General features: G+C 42.5%; 1 protein-coding gene across 1 annotated transcript in view; it reads left to right on the top strand.

The window, feature by feature from the left end:
- Positions 1–17,352, top strand: part of ASZ1 (ankyrin repeat, SAM and basic leucine zipper domain containing 1) — a 90,426-nt gene that overhangs the window by 51,730 nt on the left and 21,344 nt on the right. The window contains exons 5-8 of the mRNA XM_030554196.1: positions 8,731–8,842; positions 11,365–11,499; positions 14,324–14,448; positions 16,868–16,943. Of these exons, the coding sequence (XP_030410056.1) occupies positions 8,731–8,842; positions 11,365–11,499; positions 14,324–14,448; positions 16,868–16,943 (448 nt within the window). The remainder of the gene's footprint in view (positions 1–8,730; positions 8,843–11,364; positions 11,500–14,323; positions 14,449–16,867; positions 16,944–17,352) is intronic.

The following is a 17,352-nucleotide window of genomic DNA, read 5'->3' as shown; positions in this document are numbered from 1 at the left end:
AGCATAGTGGGCCCCCAATCCTGATTGGGTTATTGGGTGCTATTCCAATACACACAATACATAAAACTAAAGAGAAATACTAGAACTCATGATATCTCTTAACATGCAATAAACTTTTAAAGTGCAACCACTGTAAATATTCCCCCTCTAACTCCAGGGAGAGGTTAGATTCTGATATAATCACACATCTGCATGAGCCAGAGCCCTAGGCATGATCCTATAGTGCCTATGCATTAAATCAGCTGTTTTCTTTCTACTGCTATGTCCTCCCCTTTTCAAGGGAAAGCATTAGAGGCCGTTTTCTAGCTATCTTCCTCTTTTTATAAGACTCTCATGCCTTTCTCCCTTTCCTAGTCTCTACTTCAGTATGCCAAAATTTTCTCACCAGTTTGTCTGCCTGTTTTTCAGCTCCCAGTTCATCTCTGATCTCTGGATACTCTTCAGCCTCAGATTATGCAGTCTTCTCCTTATGTGGATGTTCTGGAGAGCAGTTTTCTCTCTCCATCGTGTATTTTGCTTATGAAAAATAGCAGGGAAAGATGAACAATGCCATACTTTGCTGTAACTACTATATGATAAAAGAGACAAAGCTCAGTTTCTTGTATTCAAATAGAATTATATAGCCTCTTCGCTGTATACTTGCTATTCAGGGTCCCTCTAGTGTTCAGTATTATAGTTAATACCTGTAGATGCTATAGGAAAACTTCCCTCCCAAGGTTTTACATTTCTTCCTTAAAAAAGAATTGAAAGGTCTGTTGCCAACAGACAGTGGGTGCCCTGTCACAGAACAATGTAATGCAAACAATGGTTAATTCTTGTGAAGACAAAATGTTACGTTTTAATACGTTTTAAGTATTACTTACCATCCCTAGTAGGAGTGGTGGCACCTCACTCAAAACTACTTTTTATTTACAGCAATCAGAATTTGAAAGCTTTTCCTCAGAGATATTTCTCATAATACCATTGTATGATCCCTTACTGTGCATCTCAGTGTTGGATGGTTGTTTTATTTATTTCTGTAGTGCTCAAAAGACTACTAGGCACACTGGACCTGTGGTAAGAGATCTGCCCTGAAGAGCGTATAGTCAATAGAGACACAGACAAAGGAGGCGGGAGGGATATAACATGAGACTTGGTTGCCTCTTCCAATGTTTTCTTCTGTTTTGTATTTTAATCCTTACCTATTTTCATCCCATCTGCCATCTTCAGCACTTTCCATTCCTTTCCTTTTTTGAAACACCTCTTTTCTCCAGCCCAGTCCCCAAGCCAATTCAGGAGTGATATTGACATGCTTGTGAGATACTTGAATCTATCCAGGTCAGCAGGTCCTCCTATCACCAGGTCTTCTGGAGTGTAGAAATAAAGGGTAGATTTGGGAGAGAGAACAATCTCAGAGGACTTTCCCTGCAGCATTGCCAAGAGGCAAAAGTGTGTAGGAGAACAGCATCAAAACACAGTTTTGGAATAATGAATAGAAATAAAGGTAAAAGACTGAAGATGTTCAGATATTTTACCATATGTTTAGCTTGTTGGATGTTAAAACATATGTGTGCACTCCTGTTCTTAGAGAACCATTTAGTCAGAGTGACGTATTCCTGGATTTTTGAATTATATATCACTTTCGCTAGAGGGTGGCATTCGACATTTGTTGTATAATATGCATATTCTCCAGCCCAGCATCTCCCACAGTGCTCATTCATCTGGGCTGTCACTCTCCACAGTGCCGCTCACAGAGCCGTTCCAGAGTTTCACCACTACTTGTCCTAGCCATGCCCTCCTGCTCCTGCTTGCCACTAAGTTCTCTGCCTCCATGGCAGGGGACAGTTGGCAGATTTAGCTGTTCCTGCTTTCATTTGCTCCCCTGTTTTGTTTTTCTCTCCCGTTTTCAGGCAGTAGTGAGCAGATGAGCTGGATCTTTTTAACCCTTTTTACTCTTCCCTGGGTAAAATATCAACCATTGGATGGTTAATCTACCTGGAAGCTGCCTCTGTAAAGTCTCTCTGCCATCTCCTCTGCCTCTCTCTCAGGCTTGATAGAACAGCCAAGGAAGCATCAGACCAAGTCCAAAAAAGTGCTCTGTTTGCAAGGCAGCCTTCCAGGCTCCACCCAACCAACTGACCCTAACTCTGTTAGGACTCAGATCTCTGAGTTGGACAGGCATGTGGAGTCCTATCTGCTGAATAGCCATGTCTCCAACACCGGACAATCAGAGCTGGAGCCACAGAACAGAACATGGAGATGATCAAAGGACAAGGAGGATCTCATTCAGCTGGCCGAGGGGTAAGTCCCAGGGTCCAGGACTCTAAAAGGAACAATGCTGCAGGGCTAAAGGTCCATCCCCATCTTAAAATGGCTCCTAAATGCCCTGGGAAAAGAAGCAGGGCTCATAAGCAGACTCTGTCCCTCCCAGTTTGAGCTGGAGGAGTTGGGCAGTGAACCCTTCTCCCCTACCTTAGGGGACTGGGACCCTGCAGGGGAGGAATCAGACAGAGAGCTCTCTGGAGAGCTTCAAGCACTGTGAAAGGCAAGCTGTAAAAACCTCATCAGAGCCACAGCAGGGTTCCTGTGCACATGAGATGGGCTACAAGAACAAAGACCAAAAAGGAGAAGAAAACAGAAAAAAAAACCTCGAAGGCACATGCCCATGCCCTCTGACTCTTCTTCCTCCCCCCACCTCATCTCCTCCCTCTCCCCCCCCCCACAGAGGTAGAACTATGTGTCTGAATCGGAGCAGAGGAAGAAACAACAAAGTTCCTCTCCCCTCCACCCCAGAAAAGTTTGAGACTGTTTACAGAAAGGTTGTACAGATACAGATCCAGCCTGAACAGGCTGGTGAGAGCAAGCCTCAAAGCAAATTCCTGGCCTTAAAATCCTCCCCTGAGGCTGTTGTTCCTCTGTGCTCCTCTTCTGAGGATCTGATCACAGAGGAATGGGACAAGCCTGACAAAGGCAAACTTCAGTAAAATTTACCTCAGGTTCTACAGGCTACAGGAGCCAAAGAACTTTATTGCTCAGTGTGACACAGAGATCCCTTGGCAAAATGGTACCTGGTTCTTTGCAAACAGCTCTCACCTCAGACCTAAGAAACTCATTACACAAAACACATCATCTTCAAGTGCTGTCCTTGTGGGGGCTCCACTTCAGGTGATGGTGAGTCCAGGTGCCATTGATCAGAGATTTTTGGTAGCAGTGCTCGGTCGGGCTGCATGTGCTTAGTAGCTGTGTCATGTCGCTGTTGGAATCTCATTTAGCGAGCGCACATCCTTGTCTGAAGATGGAGCTTAGGGCAGTGCAACAGCTTTTTCCCCTATAGATTGACAAAATAGAAATGTAGTTGTTAGATACTATTGTTTAAAAAAAAAATTATAGTTTTTCTTTCTCTGGTTCCTGTGCTCCCTTCGGAGCACATTCCGCAAAAGTTTTTCTCCATTTCCCCACTCCCTGGGGGCACTACCCTGAACATGCCAGGCTCCCCTAGCTTTACGAGATGCGTCTCCCGCAAAGAAGCGATTGCGCGATCCAACGGGCACACACTCTGTGTGAGATGCCTCGGAGAAACGCACATTCCACAGAAGCCCTGCTGATCTGAAGTCCTCTAACTTATCTAAGTAATTCTTAACTTGTTCTTTTCCTATTTTAGCCTCTGATCCTACCCCATTACGCTGATGGTTCACTGTGAGTTGTCCAATCACTGTTAACTTTTTTGGTGAAAATGGGGGGTGGAGGGGATTTAGCACTTTGGACATTCCTGCATTTTCTGTTCTTGTCTTCCCTCCTTATTGAGTATTGCGCTTACCCTGTCCTTGGTCTTCCTCATACTTCTCCTGTATTTGTAAAATGCTTTCTTGTTACCCTTTATGTCCCCAGCTAATTTAATCTTGTTTATTAACTTAGCCTTTCTGATTTTGTTCGTATGTCCTTATGAGGTTTTTTATATTCATCCTTCATAATTTGACCTAGTTTCTACTTTTTTATGACTATTTTTGAGTTTCAGGTGATTGAAGATCTCGTGGTTAAGCCAGGGTGGTCTCTTATAGTACTTTCTATCTTTCCTACACATTGAGGTAGTTTGCTCTTAGGCCCTTAATAGTATTTCTTTTAAAAATCTGCCAACTCTCATAAGCTCTTTTTTTCCCGTGAGATCTTACCTACAATCAGGTGCCTTCAAATCTTCCTCCTGAGAGTGTGGAACCACTCCCCTGAACACATGAAAGACCATGTCTGCAGGGCCGGCTCCAGGCACCAGCTCAGCAAGCAGGTGCTTGGGGCGGCCAAGGGGAAGGGACGGCAAGTCGGGCTCTTCGGCGGCAGGTCCCTCTCAGAGGGAAGGACCTGCTGCCGAATTGCTGCCAAAGAGGAAAGCGGTGCAGTGGAGCTGCTGCAGATCGCGATCGTGGCTTTTTTTCTTTTTTTTTTCCTCCTTTTCTCCCACTGCTTGGGGCGGCAAAAACCCTGGAGCCGGCCATGATCTGACTCCTGATCCAGACGCTCAGTGGTGGGCACTGTCCATTGGATTGTCTGCTAAGGCCTTCCCACATGGCTTCCGCATCCCCTTGTCCTTACTAACAAAGCCAACCTGGAGGGCTGAGGTACTCATGTGGAGTTTCAAACCACCCAGGCAACCTGGATCCCAGAGGAAGAGACAACTGGCATAAATCTTCTAGAACTCAGAGTAGTCAGGCTATCTTTGTGAAAGTTCTAGATCTTCCTGGAGGGAATCATATTTTGGTTCAGTCAGCCAACACAACTACAGTCTTGTACATAAACAACCACGGAAGGAGAAGGAGCTCAAGGCAACATGCAGAAACAATGGAAATAATGAAACCGGCAGAGCAGTCTTTCTTGTCATTCAGAACAACCCATATAAAGGGGAATTGAACCAGAAGGCAGACTGGCTCAACCAACACTAGCTCAACACTCTAGAATGGTGCTTGAATCAGGAGGTCTTCAGTCTGATTTCAAAGGACAATTTGTTTGTGAGCTGCAAGAATATGAAGAGGCCAAGATACTTCACGAGGGAGATAGATCCCAAATCCTTGGGGATAGATGCCATTTCACACAGATGGCTACCTTTTCCCTTCCTGGGGAAAGTGATTCAGAAAATAAAAAGGGGGCAGACAAAAGTAATATTGATAACTCCCTATTGGCCAAGGAGATCCTGGTTTTCTGACCTGATGGACCTGACTCTGGAACCTCTGCTACAGTGACTATGGAGACTGGAAATAATTTCCCAAGGCCTATTTTTCCATCCAGGTCTCAGACCAGCTTCAGTTGATAGACCCAGTATTGCTAAGGCCTCTGTTGCAGTAACCAAACTATCTTCCAAAATTATCAAGACTTTGCTAGCATCCCGGAGAATCTTAACACTAAAGCCATACTTTTCTCTCTGGTCCAGGTTCAGTGCCTCATGCCAAGAGTACTGTGTGGACCCCAGCAATCCAAGCCATTTTGAACTTTTTGCAGGATGTCGTAGACAAGGGCTTTAAATGCAGCACCACAGCGCCAAATTTCTAATCTCAGTAGCATCCTTTTCATTGGGTCTGCAGGATCCTTGATCTTCAGATTCCTCAGAGCTATCAGGCTGACCAAGCTGTTGATCAGGCTAATTTTCGCAAAATGGGATCTACCACTGGTTTTGAAAGGTCTAAGAGATCATTCCTTTGAGACCCTGACTTCAGTGATGGCCTTCTACTGGTCCATAAAAACTTGTTTTCTGGTCTCTATCACATCTGCTAGATGGGTATCAGAACTGGTGATGTTATCTGTGCAGGAACCTTGTCGTATATTTCACAATGGCAACGTGGTGCTGAAAACATGTCTTTTCTTCCTAAAGTAAATTTTCTCTTCCATACTTCCTAAAAAGTTGTCCTTCCTTCATTCTGTCCAAATCTTCGACATCTGACAGAATAGAAGTGGCACACCTTAATGTCAGGAGGGTGCTGAAAATCTGCATCATGTACATAGAATTCACAATGAGATCAGGTGCCCTGTTTGTGTTCTTCCAGCCTAAATGTCAAGATCTCAGAGTTTCTAAAATCATCCATCGCTAGATGGATTAGGCTTTATATTGTTGAAGCCTACAAGGGATGAGAAATTAACAGGTGTGTTGTAAACAAGACACAAGAAGTCATTCTTCCGCTTTACTCTGCGCTGGTTAGGCCTCAACTGGAGTATTGTGTCCAGTTCTGGGCACCGCATTTCAAGAAAGATGTGGAGAAACTGGAGAGGGTCCAGAGAAGAGCAACGAGAATGATTAAAGGTCTTGAGAACATGACCTATGAAGGAAGACTGAAGGAATTGGGTTTGTTTAGTTTGGAAAAGAGAAGACTGAGAGGGGACATGATAGCAGTTTTCAGGTATCTAAAAGGGTGTCATCAGGAGGAGGGAGAAAACTTGTTCACCTTAGCCTCCAATGATAGAACAAGAAGCAATGGGCTTAAACTGCAGCAAGGGAGATTTAGGTTGGACATTAGGAAAAAGTTCCTAACTGTCAAGGTAGTTAAACACTGGAATAGATTGCCTAGGGAAGTTGTGGAATCTCCATCTCTGGAGATATTTAAGAGTAGGTTAGATAAATGTCTATTAGGGATGGTCTAGACAGTATTTGGTCCTGCCATGAGGGCAGGGGACTGGACTCGCTGACCTCTCGAGGTCCCTTCCAGTCCTAGAGTCTATGAGTCCATCCCTGCTCTGTAGTTTCTGTGATCCCTCTATGTGATCTAAACTTCACTGTCACTTCGCAGGTGTATTTATGTATTCAAATTATGGAGGCATCAGTTGCAGCTCCATAGTTAATGTTGAGTTTAGTTCTGCACTTAAGGGAGGGAGTCATGTTTTTGATTATACATGAAAAAATTAGTGCAGGGATCAGCAACCTTTGGCATGCAGCTCACCAGTGTAAGCACCCTGGCAGGCCGGGCTGGTTTGTTTACCTGCTGCGTCCGCAGGTTCAGCCGATCGCAGCTCCCACTGGCCGCTGTTCACCGTCCCAGGCCAACTGGGTCTGCAGGAAGCGGTAGTCAGCATGCCGTTGGTCTGCACCACTTCCCACAGCCGCAATTGGCCTGGGATGGTGAACTGTGGCCAGTGGGAGCCGCGATCGGCTGAACCTGCGGACTCAGCAGGTAAACAAACTGGCCCAGTCCAACAGGGTGCTTACCCTGGCAAGCCGCATGCCAAAGGTCGCCAATCCCTGAAATAGTGTGTTCTCCCCCCAGGTACAGCACTTATTTTTTAAGTAGAGAACTAGTTTTCTGAGACTTTACAGAAAATCCATTAATTTAGTTTGAGTTAAAATTATTGTGATGGGTTGGAGCCCCCCGTCCAGGATGCCAGCTGAAGTGCTGGGGTTTAGCTGAGCCTCTTCTGCTCCACCAGCCTGTATTTCCTCTCCCTATTTTGCTGAATTAGGCTCTCCAGCCTCTTGCAACACACACACACAGGTAGGGCCACACCTATCTACACACACCCTTATAACATTGTTTGGCAGCCGCCTGCTTTGTCCACTGCTTTTAGGAAGAGCAGCCTGTTGGAGCTAGCTGGTGAGGGATTGGAACCAGGGTGGACCAGCAGCCCCCCATCAGCTCTCCTAAGTTTCCTGTGTGGCAACTGCCCAGCAGACTATCAATTGCAGGGCAGTTCAGCTGTCCCTCCCCCCACTGCCATGTGCTGCTCCTGCCCTCTGCCTCTGAGCTGCTCCTGGGAACCTCCTGCTCGCTGTGCAGGAGGCGGAAAAGAGAGGGGCTAATGTCAAGGTGTCCCCCTCCCCCTACTCCTGCCCCCACTCCTATACCTCATCTCCACAGAGCTGGGGGGGGACAGGACATGACAGGATTCAGAACAGAGGGAGCTTGCTGGCAGCAGCTGCGTTCTCAACTTCCTGATCTACTTAAAAAGGCAGTGTACGTAGAGTGGGATCAGCATACTTAAAGGGGCGACGCATCTCTCACACACACGCACGCATGCCTCTGTGTGTCTCTGCCATGCTGTCTTCCCTCCCTCCATTCCTGCTATCTTGTAGACTGTGAAGCTACATTAACAACGTGTTAACCTTTGAGGGCTCAACCAAGTGCTGGTTAATCCATTTAGCAGTAAGGCATTCCCTGGGAAATATCCCACTCTCTTCCACCTTCTGACTTCACCACCTCAGCCAAGCTTCACAATCATCATTGCTGTGTATAGTATAAAATTGTTGTTTAAAACTTATTGTGTGTGTGTATATAGTCTTTTGTCTGGCAAAAAAAAAATTCCCTGGAACTAACCCCCCCTTTACATTAGTTCTTATGAGGAAATTGGATTCGCCTAACATCGTTTCACTTAAAGTAGCATTTTTCAGGAACATAACTACAACATTAAGCGAGGAGTTACTGTATTATGCTCTAAATTGCTGATACATACTAGCAATCTTGAGTATCTTTTTGTCTAGGAATATAATACTGATTTTCTACTTACTGATATTTGTACTTCTGATTGCAGTACAATAGATGCTTGACAAAGTAGGTGTTAATACTGCTCATTGGGAATATAGGCCCAGTTCTTTACATCATTTCAATATGTGCTTAACGTTAAGTATCTGCTTAAGGCCAATTGACTCTAATAGGATTTAAGATTGCATTTAAAGTTTAAGCTCATGGTTGAGTGTTCTGCTGAATCTTTGCTGAGTCAACACTATACAACTGATACCTTTAGTTAATGTTTAGTATTTTAACAAAAATTCCTTTTTTTTCCAAGGAAACAAATGACTCCGCTAATGTATGCAGCTCGAGAAGGACACTGTCAAGTTGTTGCTCTTCTTGTTGCTTATGGATCACAAATAAATGCCCAGGATGAAAATGGTTATACAGTAAGCAAGCTACTTGTATATCCTGTATGTGATACTGAACTGAGTGTTTTACTTTTCACATTTACTACTTATTCCTCAGAAATACCTTTCACTCTAGTGCTCCACCTTGCCAAATTTTTCTGGAACTGACTCCATCTGGCACCACTCAACAGCTTTTTCTGAATCAGAAGAGATTGTTCCTTAACATGGCACTTGCAGTAGCTGCTTGACTTTTATATTTTTTCTTTCCTTATCTAAACTTATCTCTCACCTGTCTGTTATCCATTGCCATCAGGGCATGAGCTGGGGGAGAAAGCAGGGATACACCTTCCCCCAGTAATCTCTCCGCCACCACCCCTAGCTTCTGCCCTGCCCTCCTCCCTGGGATTCCCTCCCCTGAGCCCATCCTCCCCTCTTTCTGCCAGGGTGGGAGTTGGGCTGAGTGCAACTGAAGGGACATGCCTGAGAAAGGCACTGCAGCTAGTGCTCCCGCTTAGCCCCACTAGATGATGCCTGGAGCAGGGAAACAGAGCTGGCAGCCCAGCTTTGCCAGAGGGTGCACAGGGAAGCTGGCTGATACCCGTCCCCTCCTTGCCTGCAGCCTCCAGTAAGTGTTTGGTGCCCACCTGGGATGTCACAGAAGGGAGCTCAGGACAAAGGTGGGCGGAGGCAGTGGAAACGGGATAGATACTCTGGGAATGGATGGGAAGCCTGGGGAGTTGGGAAGGGAGGAAGCGGAGCCTGGGGACACTGGATGGGGTGCTGATGTTTAAAGTGCCTCCTGTGATGTTTCCTGGTGTTATCTGGACTGGTCATCTGTTAGGTCACTCCAGTCTTTGACTCTGGGAGCCAGCCTTACCCTGCACTGATGTGAGAACCCCCACTCCCGGGCTATTCATGCACAGCCTCTAGCATGTAAGCTGCTCCCAGCTACATGGGTGAGCACTTTCGGCCAGCCGCTGCTTGGATTGTGCAACTGAATGACACTAGCGTATATCTCCGGTCCCAGACACAATCCTTGCAATGTCCAGTGTCCACTGCAAGCTTATATGAGTTTGTCAATTTAACAAATAAATTGATATGTATCAGGCTTGTTATCCCAAGGGGAGTCTCTGACATGCTTCAGACCAAACGCACTGCTTCAGGTAGAATAAACAAACAAATTTATTAACTACAAAAGATTTTAAATGATTATAGGTCAAAGCACAACAAGTCAGATTTGGTCAAATGAAATAAAAGCAAAACGCATTCTAAGCTGATCTTAACACTTTCAGTGCCCTTACAAACGTAGATGCTTCTCATCACAGGCTGGCTGGTTGCCCTTCAGCCAGGCTCTCCCCTTTGATCAGCACTTCAGTCACTTGGTGGTGGTGTCTGTAGATGGAGGTGAAAGAGAGACAGAGCATGGCAGACATCTTTCCCTTTTATCATGCCCTTTCTTCCCTCTTGGCTTCCCTCCCTCGCCCCGAGTAAGGTGAGCATTACCTCATCGTAGTCCCAAACTGACGGAGGGAAGTTTGGTGACTCACTCGAGAGTCCAGCAGATCCTTTGTTCCTATGAGGCTGGGCTGGGTTTGTTCCATACATGCCGTGATGAGGTATGAACTGCCCCTCTGTTCCTGGAGAGTTTTTGCCTGGGTTTGTTTTAAGTCAAGAGAACACATTTTCAGCCTCATAACTATTATATACATGAAAGAACCTGTAACGTTACTATAACAATAATGCTCAGTGCATCATGAGCCTTCGGAAGACACCCGACGTGACAAATTTTACATTGGATACCACACAATCATTTTATAAGGATGAACATGGGGGTACAGAGTGTTCACCTGAGGTACAGAGCATCACCGCCACCCCCAAAAATAGTCACATTTAAATCCCTGCACACATCCCTGGTTGCCATAGCATCTGAGTCCCTTTTATATGTGGAGTTGCAGTAGCCCCAAAGCTTTGATAATTGCTTAGAATGGAATTTCAGAATTTCACAGGCAACTTGTTTCCTTGTTTGCCATTATGTTCCTGTATTTAAAACAATCTGCAAACTGTAGGGTATGGAGGTAATCTTGCTATTCGTGTTTAAATAAAGCAAAATTGTAGAATTTAGAATAAACTAAGTCTATTAAATACACTTGTAGTCCAATGGTGTGGCAGAGAGGAGGGAACACCTTCCCATGTATGAAAGATGAATGAGTGAGAAAGGGCAGAGTTAGAACTGACTTTGCATATGTGTTGAGAACTTTTGTCATAAATATTTAAATCTGCACTTTAACTTTGAATTAATTTTTAAAGCATTTGACAAGATATTTTATATGTTGTCCATTTTTAGTGAATTGTATTCTGTCCAGTCATCTTCCAATCAATAATTAGCTTAATGTAACAAAATGAGATTGTGCAGCAGCATCATAATTAGCTGATGGAGTTACTCTTCCATGTTTACCTTTCACACAAGTCCCCTATTTTGTTTTACTGAGATAATAAGCTCTGGTTTTTGTCTTGTTTTTTAAACTTATTCTGCCAAGTGAAACAAAATGTTTTATATATAGGCACTGACATGGGCATCCCACCAAGGACGTAAAAATGTTGTCTTGAAGTTGCTTGAACTTGGAGCTGATAAAACTCTACAAACCAAAGATGGAAAGACAGCAGGAGAGATTGCAAAAAGCAGTAAACATTCAGAGGTAGTATTCTCCACTAAGATCTCATTCTGTTTTTCCTGAAATGTTCATGTTCTCACTGGTTGCACAGCTTCCCAGACCAATGTTAATGTAGGCCCTTAAACATGTATTACAGCGTATATTTAACCAATATTTTTATTAATATTATTCAGTGCTACACTGTAGGTATTTGTGATGCTTTAAAAGTTACTACACATGCATTATGTTGCAAAGTTAATGTTGCTGTGGGAACTTTAACTTAAGAATTTCTCTGCTTATGTGTACTTAAATTTCCAGCATAATTCCTTGCTTAGAGCTATTATTTTAATACGTGTGGTATCAAAAATGTATTCACTGACAGTTTTTCTGATCAACAGTTGGTTAAATTCAACCAAGATAACTTTGAAATAAATTGCATTGTATAGTGTTTAGCTACTCTTCATTTGGGAGAGTTCTACAGAAATTCAAATAGAAAAACATTTTAAATTGCTTAAATATGAAGCAGTAGCTGCAGGCTTTAGGTAGTATAGTAAATATCTGCCGCTTCAATAATTAGTGCTCAAGCGAAAAGTCTGTCTAAAAAGGTTGAATCTTCTCCTGTGGCCCTAGGAGCAGCAACAGAGGGTATGTCTACACAGCGAGCCTCCCAAGCCAGGTCGATATCTCTTGAGAGTTGTGAACTACACTATTCATCACAGAGCTCTGTGGAATTTGCAGCTCCATAGCTGTGATATTTAGCATTTTTCCAGGACTCTATAGAAATCAGCATTATTAAAGTGAAATTCACCATTTTTCTGCACTTTGGCATCTGACTATTTTCAGCCTCTCTCCAGCTTTCCCCACCAGGGGGAGTTCATTGGATTAGAGTGCATCTTCCCTGCCCTGTTCCCAGGAGCCAGGCAGCAGAGGGACAAGGAGCCAGAGCTGGAATCTAATGACAGCTAGGAAAAGGAAAAAAGAGCCAGTATTGCCGACTAGGAGCCTAGGCTGCCTGGAGAACAGTGGAGCAGCCAAGGCCTAGTGGTTTGGAGAGATGAGTGATTGAAAACCAGCTACAAGCTACTTTTCATGGCATACACTGGCAAGGAGGCTTTGAGCCAGGCTGCCTGAAGAGTATGGCAAAAAATCCATTGAGACTAATCACTGACAAATTTTACATCACTAGTAGTTTGTGTTTTTGTGGAGGTGAGGGGAATGTGAACCAAGTATTTAATAAAGGTACAATAAATTAACATTGCTGTGGAATTTAAAGATTCTTGTTGTGGAATTTGGTCTAATTATATGATGGAGTACATGGGCTTGTCAGTGATCCAAAGAAATGGGAGGAAGATACACGATTATGTTTTCCCACCAAAATTTGAGTTGAGAATGAGATGAATCTCTGTTGCTCTTTGGCTTCAACCCCCCACCAGAGGAGTAGAAAAAAAAATATGAAGTAGAGCAGATCTTCAGTAGGAACTATTGAAAAAATGTTTTGGCCAAGCTGAAGGACGCCTTTCTCTGACCATCCTTTAAAGAGGATTATTCAGTCTGAGTATGAGGAGCCATCAAAGAAAAAACACCTTGGCTAGGAAATGTCTAAACATTACCGTTTTACAAAAGACACGCAAAAGACATTTAAGGAGATGCTGACTTCCTGAGAACCAGACATATACAGTGGGTTCCCTAAGAGAATTATGAAACTTTTGCAGTGGCTCTTCAGGCTTCAGTCTCTTCCTCATCCTTAATTAGGATTATAATCATGTCAATGAACTTGATGAAGAGTAAAGAGCTCCTTTCCTTCTGATGTGACCATAGAAAAACAGAAATAAATTCATTTTTGAAGTGGGGAAATCACTGATCAGGATGTCAGGCCTTCTTTGTACATCATGAAAAAAGCAGAAAATGGGCACAGACTGAGTATTTTTTCCCACATTGCAACTCACCTTTGAAGAAATGCGCTACTAATCATGTGTTTGAAAGCTTTTCCCTGATGACTTTGTCAGGTTTTTTGATTTAACGTTAGCTTTATCCTTTCTTTCTGAAATCATAGTTTCATTGGTAGTTCAGGAAGAGGGGTTTTTTTGGATCATTGTCCCTGAAGGCAGACTTTAGAGTGACATGTCCCTGAATGTCAACTTTACTTCTGTCACTGGGGCCAGAGGAATAGACTGAGCTATCTAGTGGAGATTTTGTATGTGGTTTTACCATGAGAGAATGAATCAGCAGGCAAAAAAAAATCATTTTTCTTTGATCAATTAGATGTAAAGAACACCCAAGTACAAAATCCATTGTTTTTTGTTTGGAATGTGTATAATACTGGTATCTGTGTGTGTGCTAATATAGTATATCCATACATTTCTAGGATACAGGAATAAATTACAAGTGCGTACACAATCTTGTTCTTGAGAGATTTTACTTGGGATTGAGGAACTTCTATGTCTTCAAACCAAAAATAAATATCCAGTTAATTTTAGTTAATCTATGACCTCTTTCAGCCTTTTACATTTCACATCAGAATGTTTTTATTTGTCTTCACACTGTACACAATGTTGCCTCACTCTGTACTGATGGTTCTTGTTCAGTATTCCATTGAAATTTGGTTAGCTTAGCAACATTCACTCTTGGAGATTTGAGCTCCATGGGCTCATCTCTATCGCAGGTGTTTGCCTTTTGGAAGAATGAGATGACTTATATGAATTATTCTCCCCAGATAATAGGCCATGAAATAATTTTCCCACCTTTTTTATAATTTCAGTTTTCATTGTGCATTGAATTATTCTTGTGTTTATTTAATTAAATAGGACACTACTATACTTCTCTTTTCCTAAACTGAATATTAACTAAATGGTTTTCATACTTTTTTCAGCTTTTTAATTTACTTTCTTTGACTGCAAATCCCTTTCAAGGGAAGTTCCAGAACCTGTTTAAAGAAGAGGCTATCCACAAACTCTTAAAAGCGGTCCCTGATGCAGTTAGAGATCATAAAGTTAGGTAAAGAAGGAAAAAAACTAATGCTGTTTTAGTTCTTTAGTTTTAATATTATGAATACTTTTGGGGTGTGCACATGATTAGCATTAATGCAGAACAATTTACAGTGTCTATTTTTGGAATTTTTTTTTACAGTCACACCTAATGTAATAATTTCTTAAAATGAGAAACCGAAATCCAGTTATGAAACACTGAAACTCATCTTAAATTTTGTATTTCCTAACATTTAGGTGCCTTATTGTACAAACCCAATATTGCATTACATAGTTTGGAAGCTTCCAAGTTTTTAACGGAGGCCACTGGTACAGTATATACACGATAAACTTTATCTGTATCATCAGTGGAGATTATGACCCTATTGTTGCCTTCTCCATCAGATAATTTCTGACAAGGGTTAAGGACTTTTGTTGAGAATGACAAATGCTTTAAAAATTGAGGTTTCTACTGACCAGAAGCACTCCACATACATAATATGATATTTTAGAGCATGCCGGGGACTTCTAGCTCTTATATGCATCTGTTCTTCTCCTGGCCAAGGTGGGAGATTTTTTTATCATGTGTCCCTCCAGGGATTTGAGTATTCTTTTCACATCCCACACTCAACTTCCTGATAAAAACAGTTGCTATATAAGGTGTTGATTGAGAGGATTTTTACTTAGTCATATTATGTGTATATTTATTCTTAATCAAATATATGAATAAAGTATAATTGAGTGGAAAATCCTTTCCCTCATCTCATCATGAGATAAAAGGAAAATGGGCCATTTAGGAAGAAAGGCCAAGTCATCTGCTTCATTGGCCTTGCATATACCAAATTACAAGGCCATTCTGTTGAGATACAGTTATGCTGTTTGGGAGAATTTATCCCTTTTAGAGGCATGAGCACAGGAGACACAAGAAATCTTGCAATTAAGGTACCAGACCTTGTCTAAACTAGGAAAATTTGCACTGATGGAACTGTAACAATGTGGTTATATCAGTACAAAACTAATATAGATATGCTGTACTAGTGCAAAGCACAGCTTTCATTGGTGCAATTTACCCTAGTAATTTACCAAATTGCACGAGTGAAAGGTCCATCTCACTCCATTGCAGCACATCAATCCTGAGGGTTTGTATCTGTGTAGTTACACCAGTGCAAAAACCTAGTGTAGATAGGGCCTGAATCTATTCCTGATGGCCTGGGTTCTTTTCCCATCCCTTTCACAGAATTTCTGTGTGATTTTTTTTTTTAAGCAAGTCAATCATAGCCTCATTTTCAGAGGTACTGAGCAACTGAAGTTCCTATTGACTTCCTATTGACAGGTGCTCAATATCTCTTAAAATCAAGTTTCTAATGCAGTGGTGGGCAGCCTGCGGCCTGTGGGCTGCACACGGCCCATCTGGGTAATCCGCTGGTGAGCCACCAGACAGTGTGTTTACATTTGCACATCTGCCCATAGCTCCCAGCAGCCACAGTTCATCATTCCCAGCCAATGGGAGCTCTGGGAAGCAGCAGCCAGGCCCGCGCCACTTCCCACAGCTCCTGTTAGCCAAGAACGGCGAACCACAGCCACTGGGAGCTGCAGGCAGCCTGCAAGTGTAAACAAATGGTCTGGCGGGCCACCAGCGGATTACCCTGATGGGCCACAGGTTGCCCACCACTGAACTAGAGTCTTCTGGGTATAAGAGTAGGGTTTTCAGATGGGCATTTTCCAGAAAACGCTTTCAGATTTTGAATTCACTCCATATTTGGTCTGAAATAAACTTGAATCTGTTGAGTTTCAGGGCATGCTGCAAGGCGCCTCTGTTAATGTAGGATTTTGGTGAGGGAGCAGTGAAGTAATGGTTCATCTTTTTGCCTTTTGCATGGCGTTGTTTGGAATATGCACTTTTGATTGGCTGTTAATTTTCTGGCTTTTGAGGGCTGCTGGGGTTTATTTCTTCTTGTACTTTTAAAAGTATTCCAAAGGCCACAGGAGCCCAGGGTAGGTGTGCTTACCTTTCTTATTGTAAATCTAAAAACAAACAAGCTGTGATGCTTGTCGTGGACATATCTACCTGACATAAAGGATGGCTGATGATTAGAGGGCAGAGTTAAAGTAGTTTGGTGTACCATAACTGCATTTCCATATTTTCCAGCATTTGGGATGTCTTTGAAATAGTAACCTTAACTTTAAATTTCCTGCCTGCAGCCATTTGATTTTTAAAATTACAATGATTTACTTAATATTTTTTTTAATTTAAAGTATTCATACCAATTTGCTGTTTTAATTACAGTTTTGTGAAGTGCTTTGCCTGGAAATATACATCACTTTAGTGACACACATGCATGTGTGTGTGTGTTTGTGTTAGCTTATTAGAGTTTAGACAACTGCTTTATTTATGAAAAATAAATTTGCCACTTTTTTTCTTTTTGTGACTTGTGCAATAATATGTATAGTTCCTATGCAGCCTTTGGTGACCTAGAAGTGTTTTTGCATGGTCTTGGTCTAGAACACATAACAGAGTTATTAAAGGTAAGATTAATGTAGTGAAATTGCATATTTTAAAAAGTTTGTAAATTATTAAATGTGCTTCATACTACTATGACCCTTAGATTTTTCAGTGTTAGATTAAATACTTTGTCAAGTCACATTTTAATGCATTTATTTGAAAATAAATGAGAAAATTGTATCTGAAATGCTACATGTAAAATTTGTCTAAGTGATAGTCATAGAGTTGAAGGCCAAAAAGGACCACCAGATCATCTAGTCTGACCTGCTGTATATCACAGGCCACAAACACCACCCAGCATCTGCACACTAAATACAACAACCAAAATTAGACAAAAGTATTACAGCCCATAGTAGACTAGACTTTTACTTGCCACAGGCAGAGATTTGGAAGGGCCAAGGTGCAATGCCAGAGGACCCTGCGGTGACAGGG

Source organism: Gopherus evgoodei, chromosome 1, assembly GCF_007399415.2.
Source record: "Gopherus evgoodei ecotype Sinaloan lineage chromosome 1, rGopEvg1_v1.p, whole genome shotgun sequence".
Taxonomy (NCBI): domain Eukaryota; kingdom Metazoa; phylum Chordata; order Testudines; family Testudinidae; genus Gopherus; species Gopherus evgoodei.
Note: the sequence above shows the minus strand (reverse complement) of the source record. Positions and strands in the feature narration are given on the sequence as shown.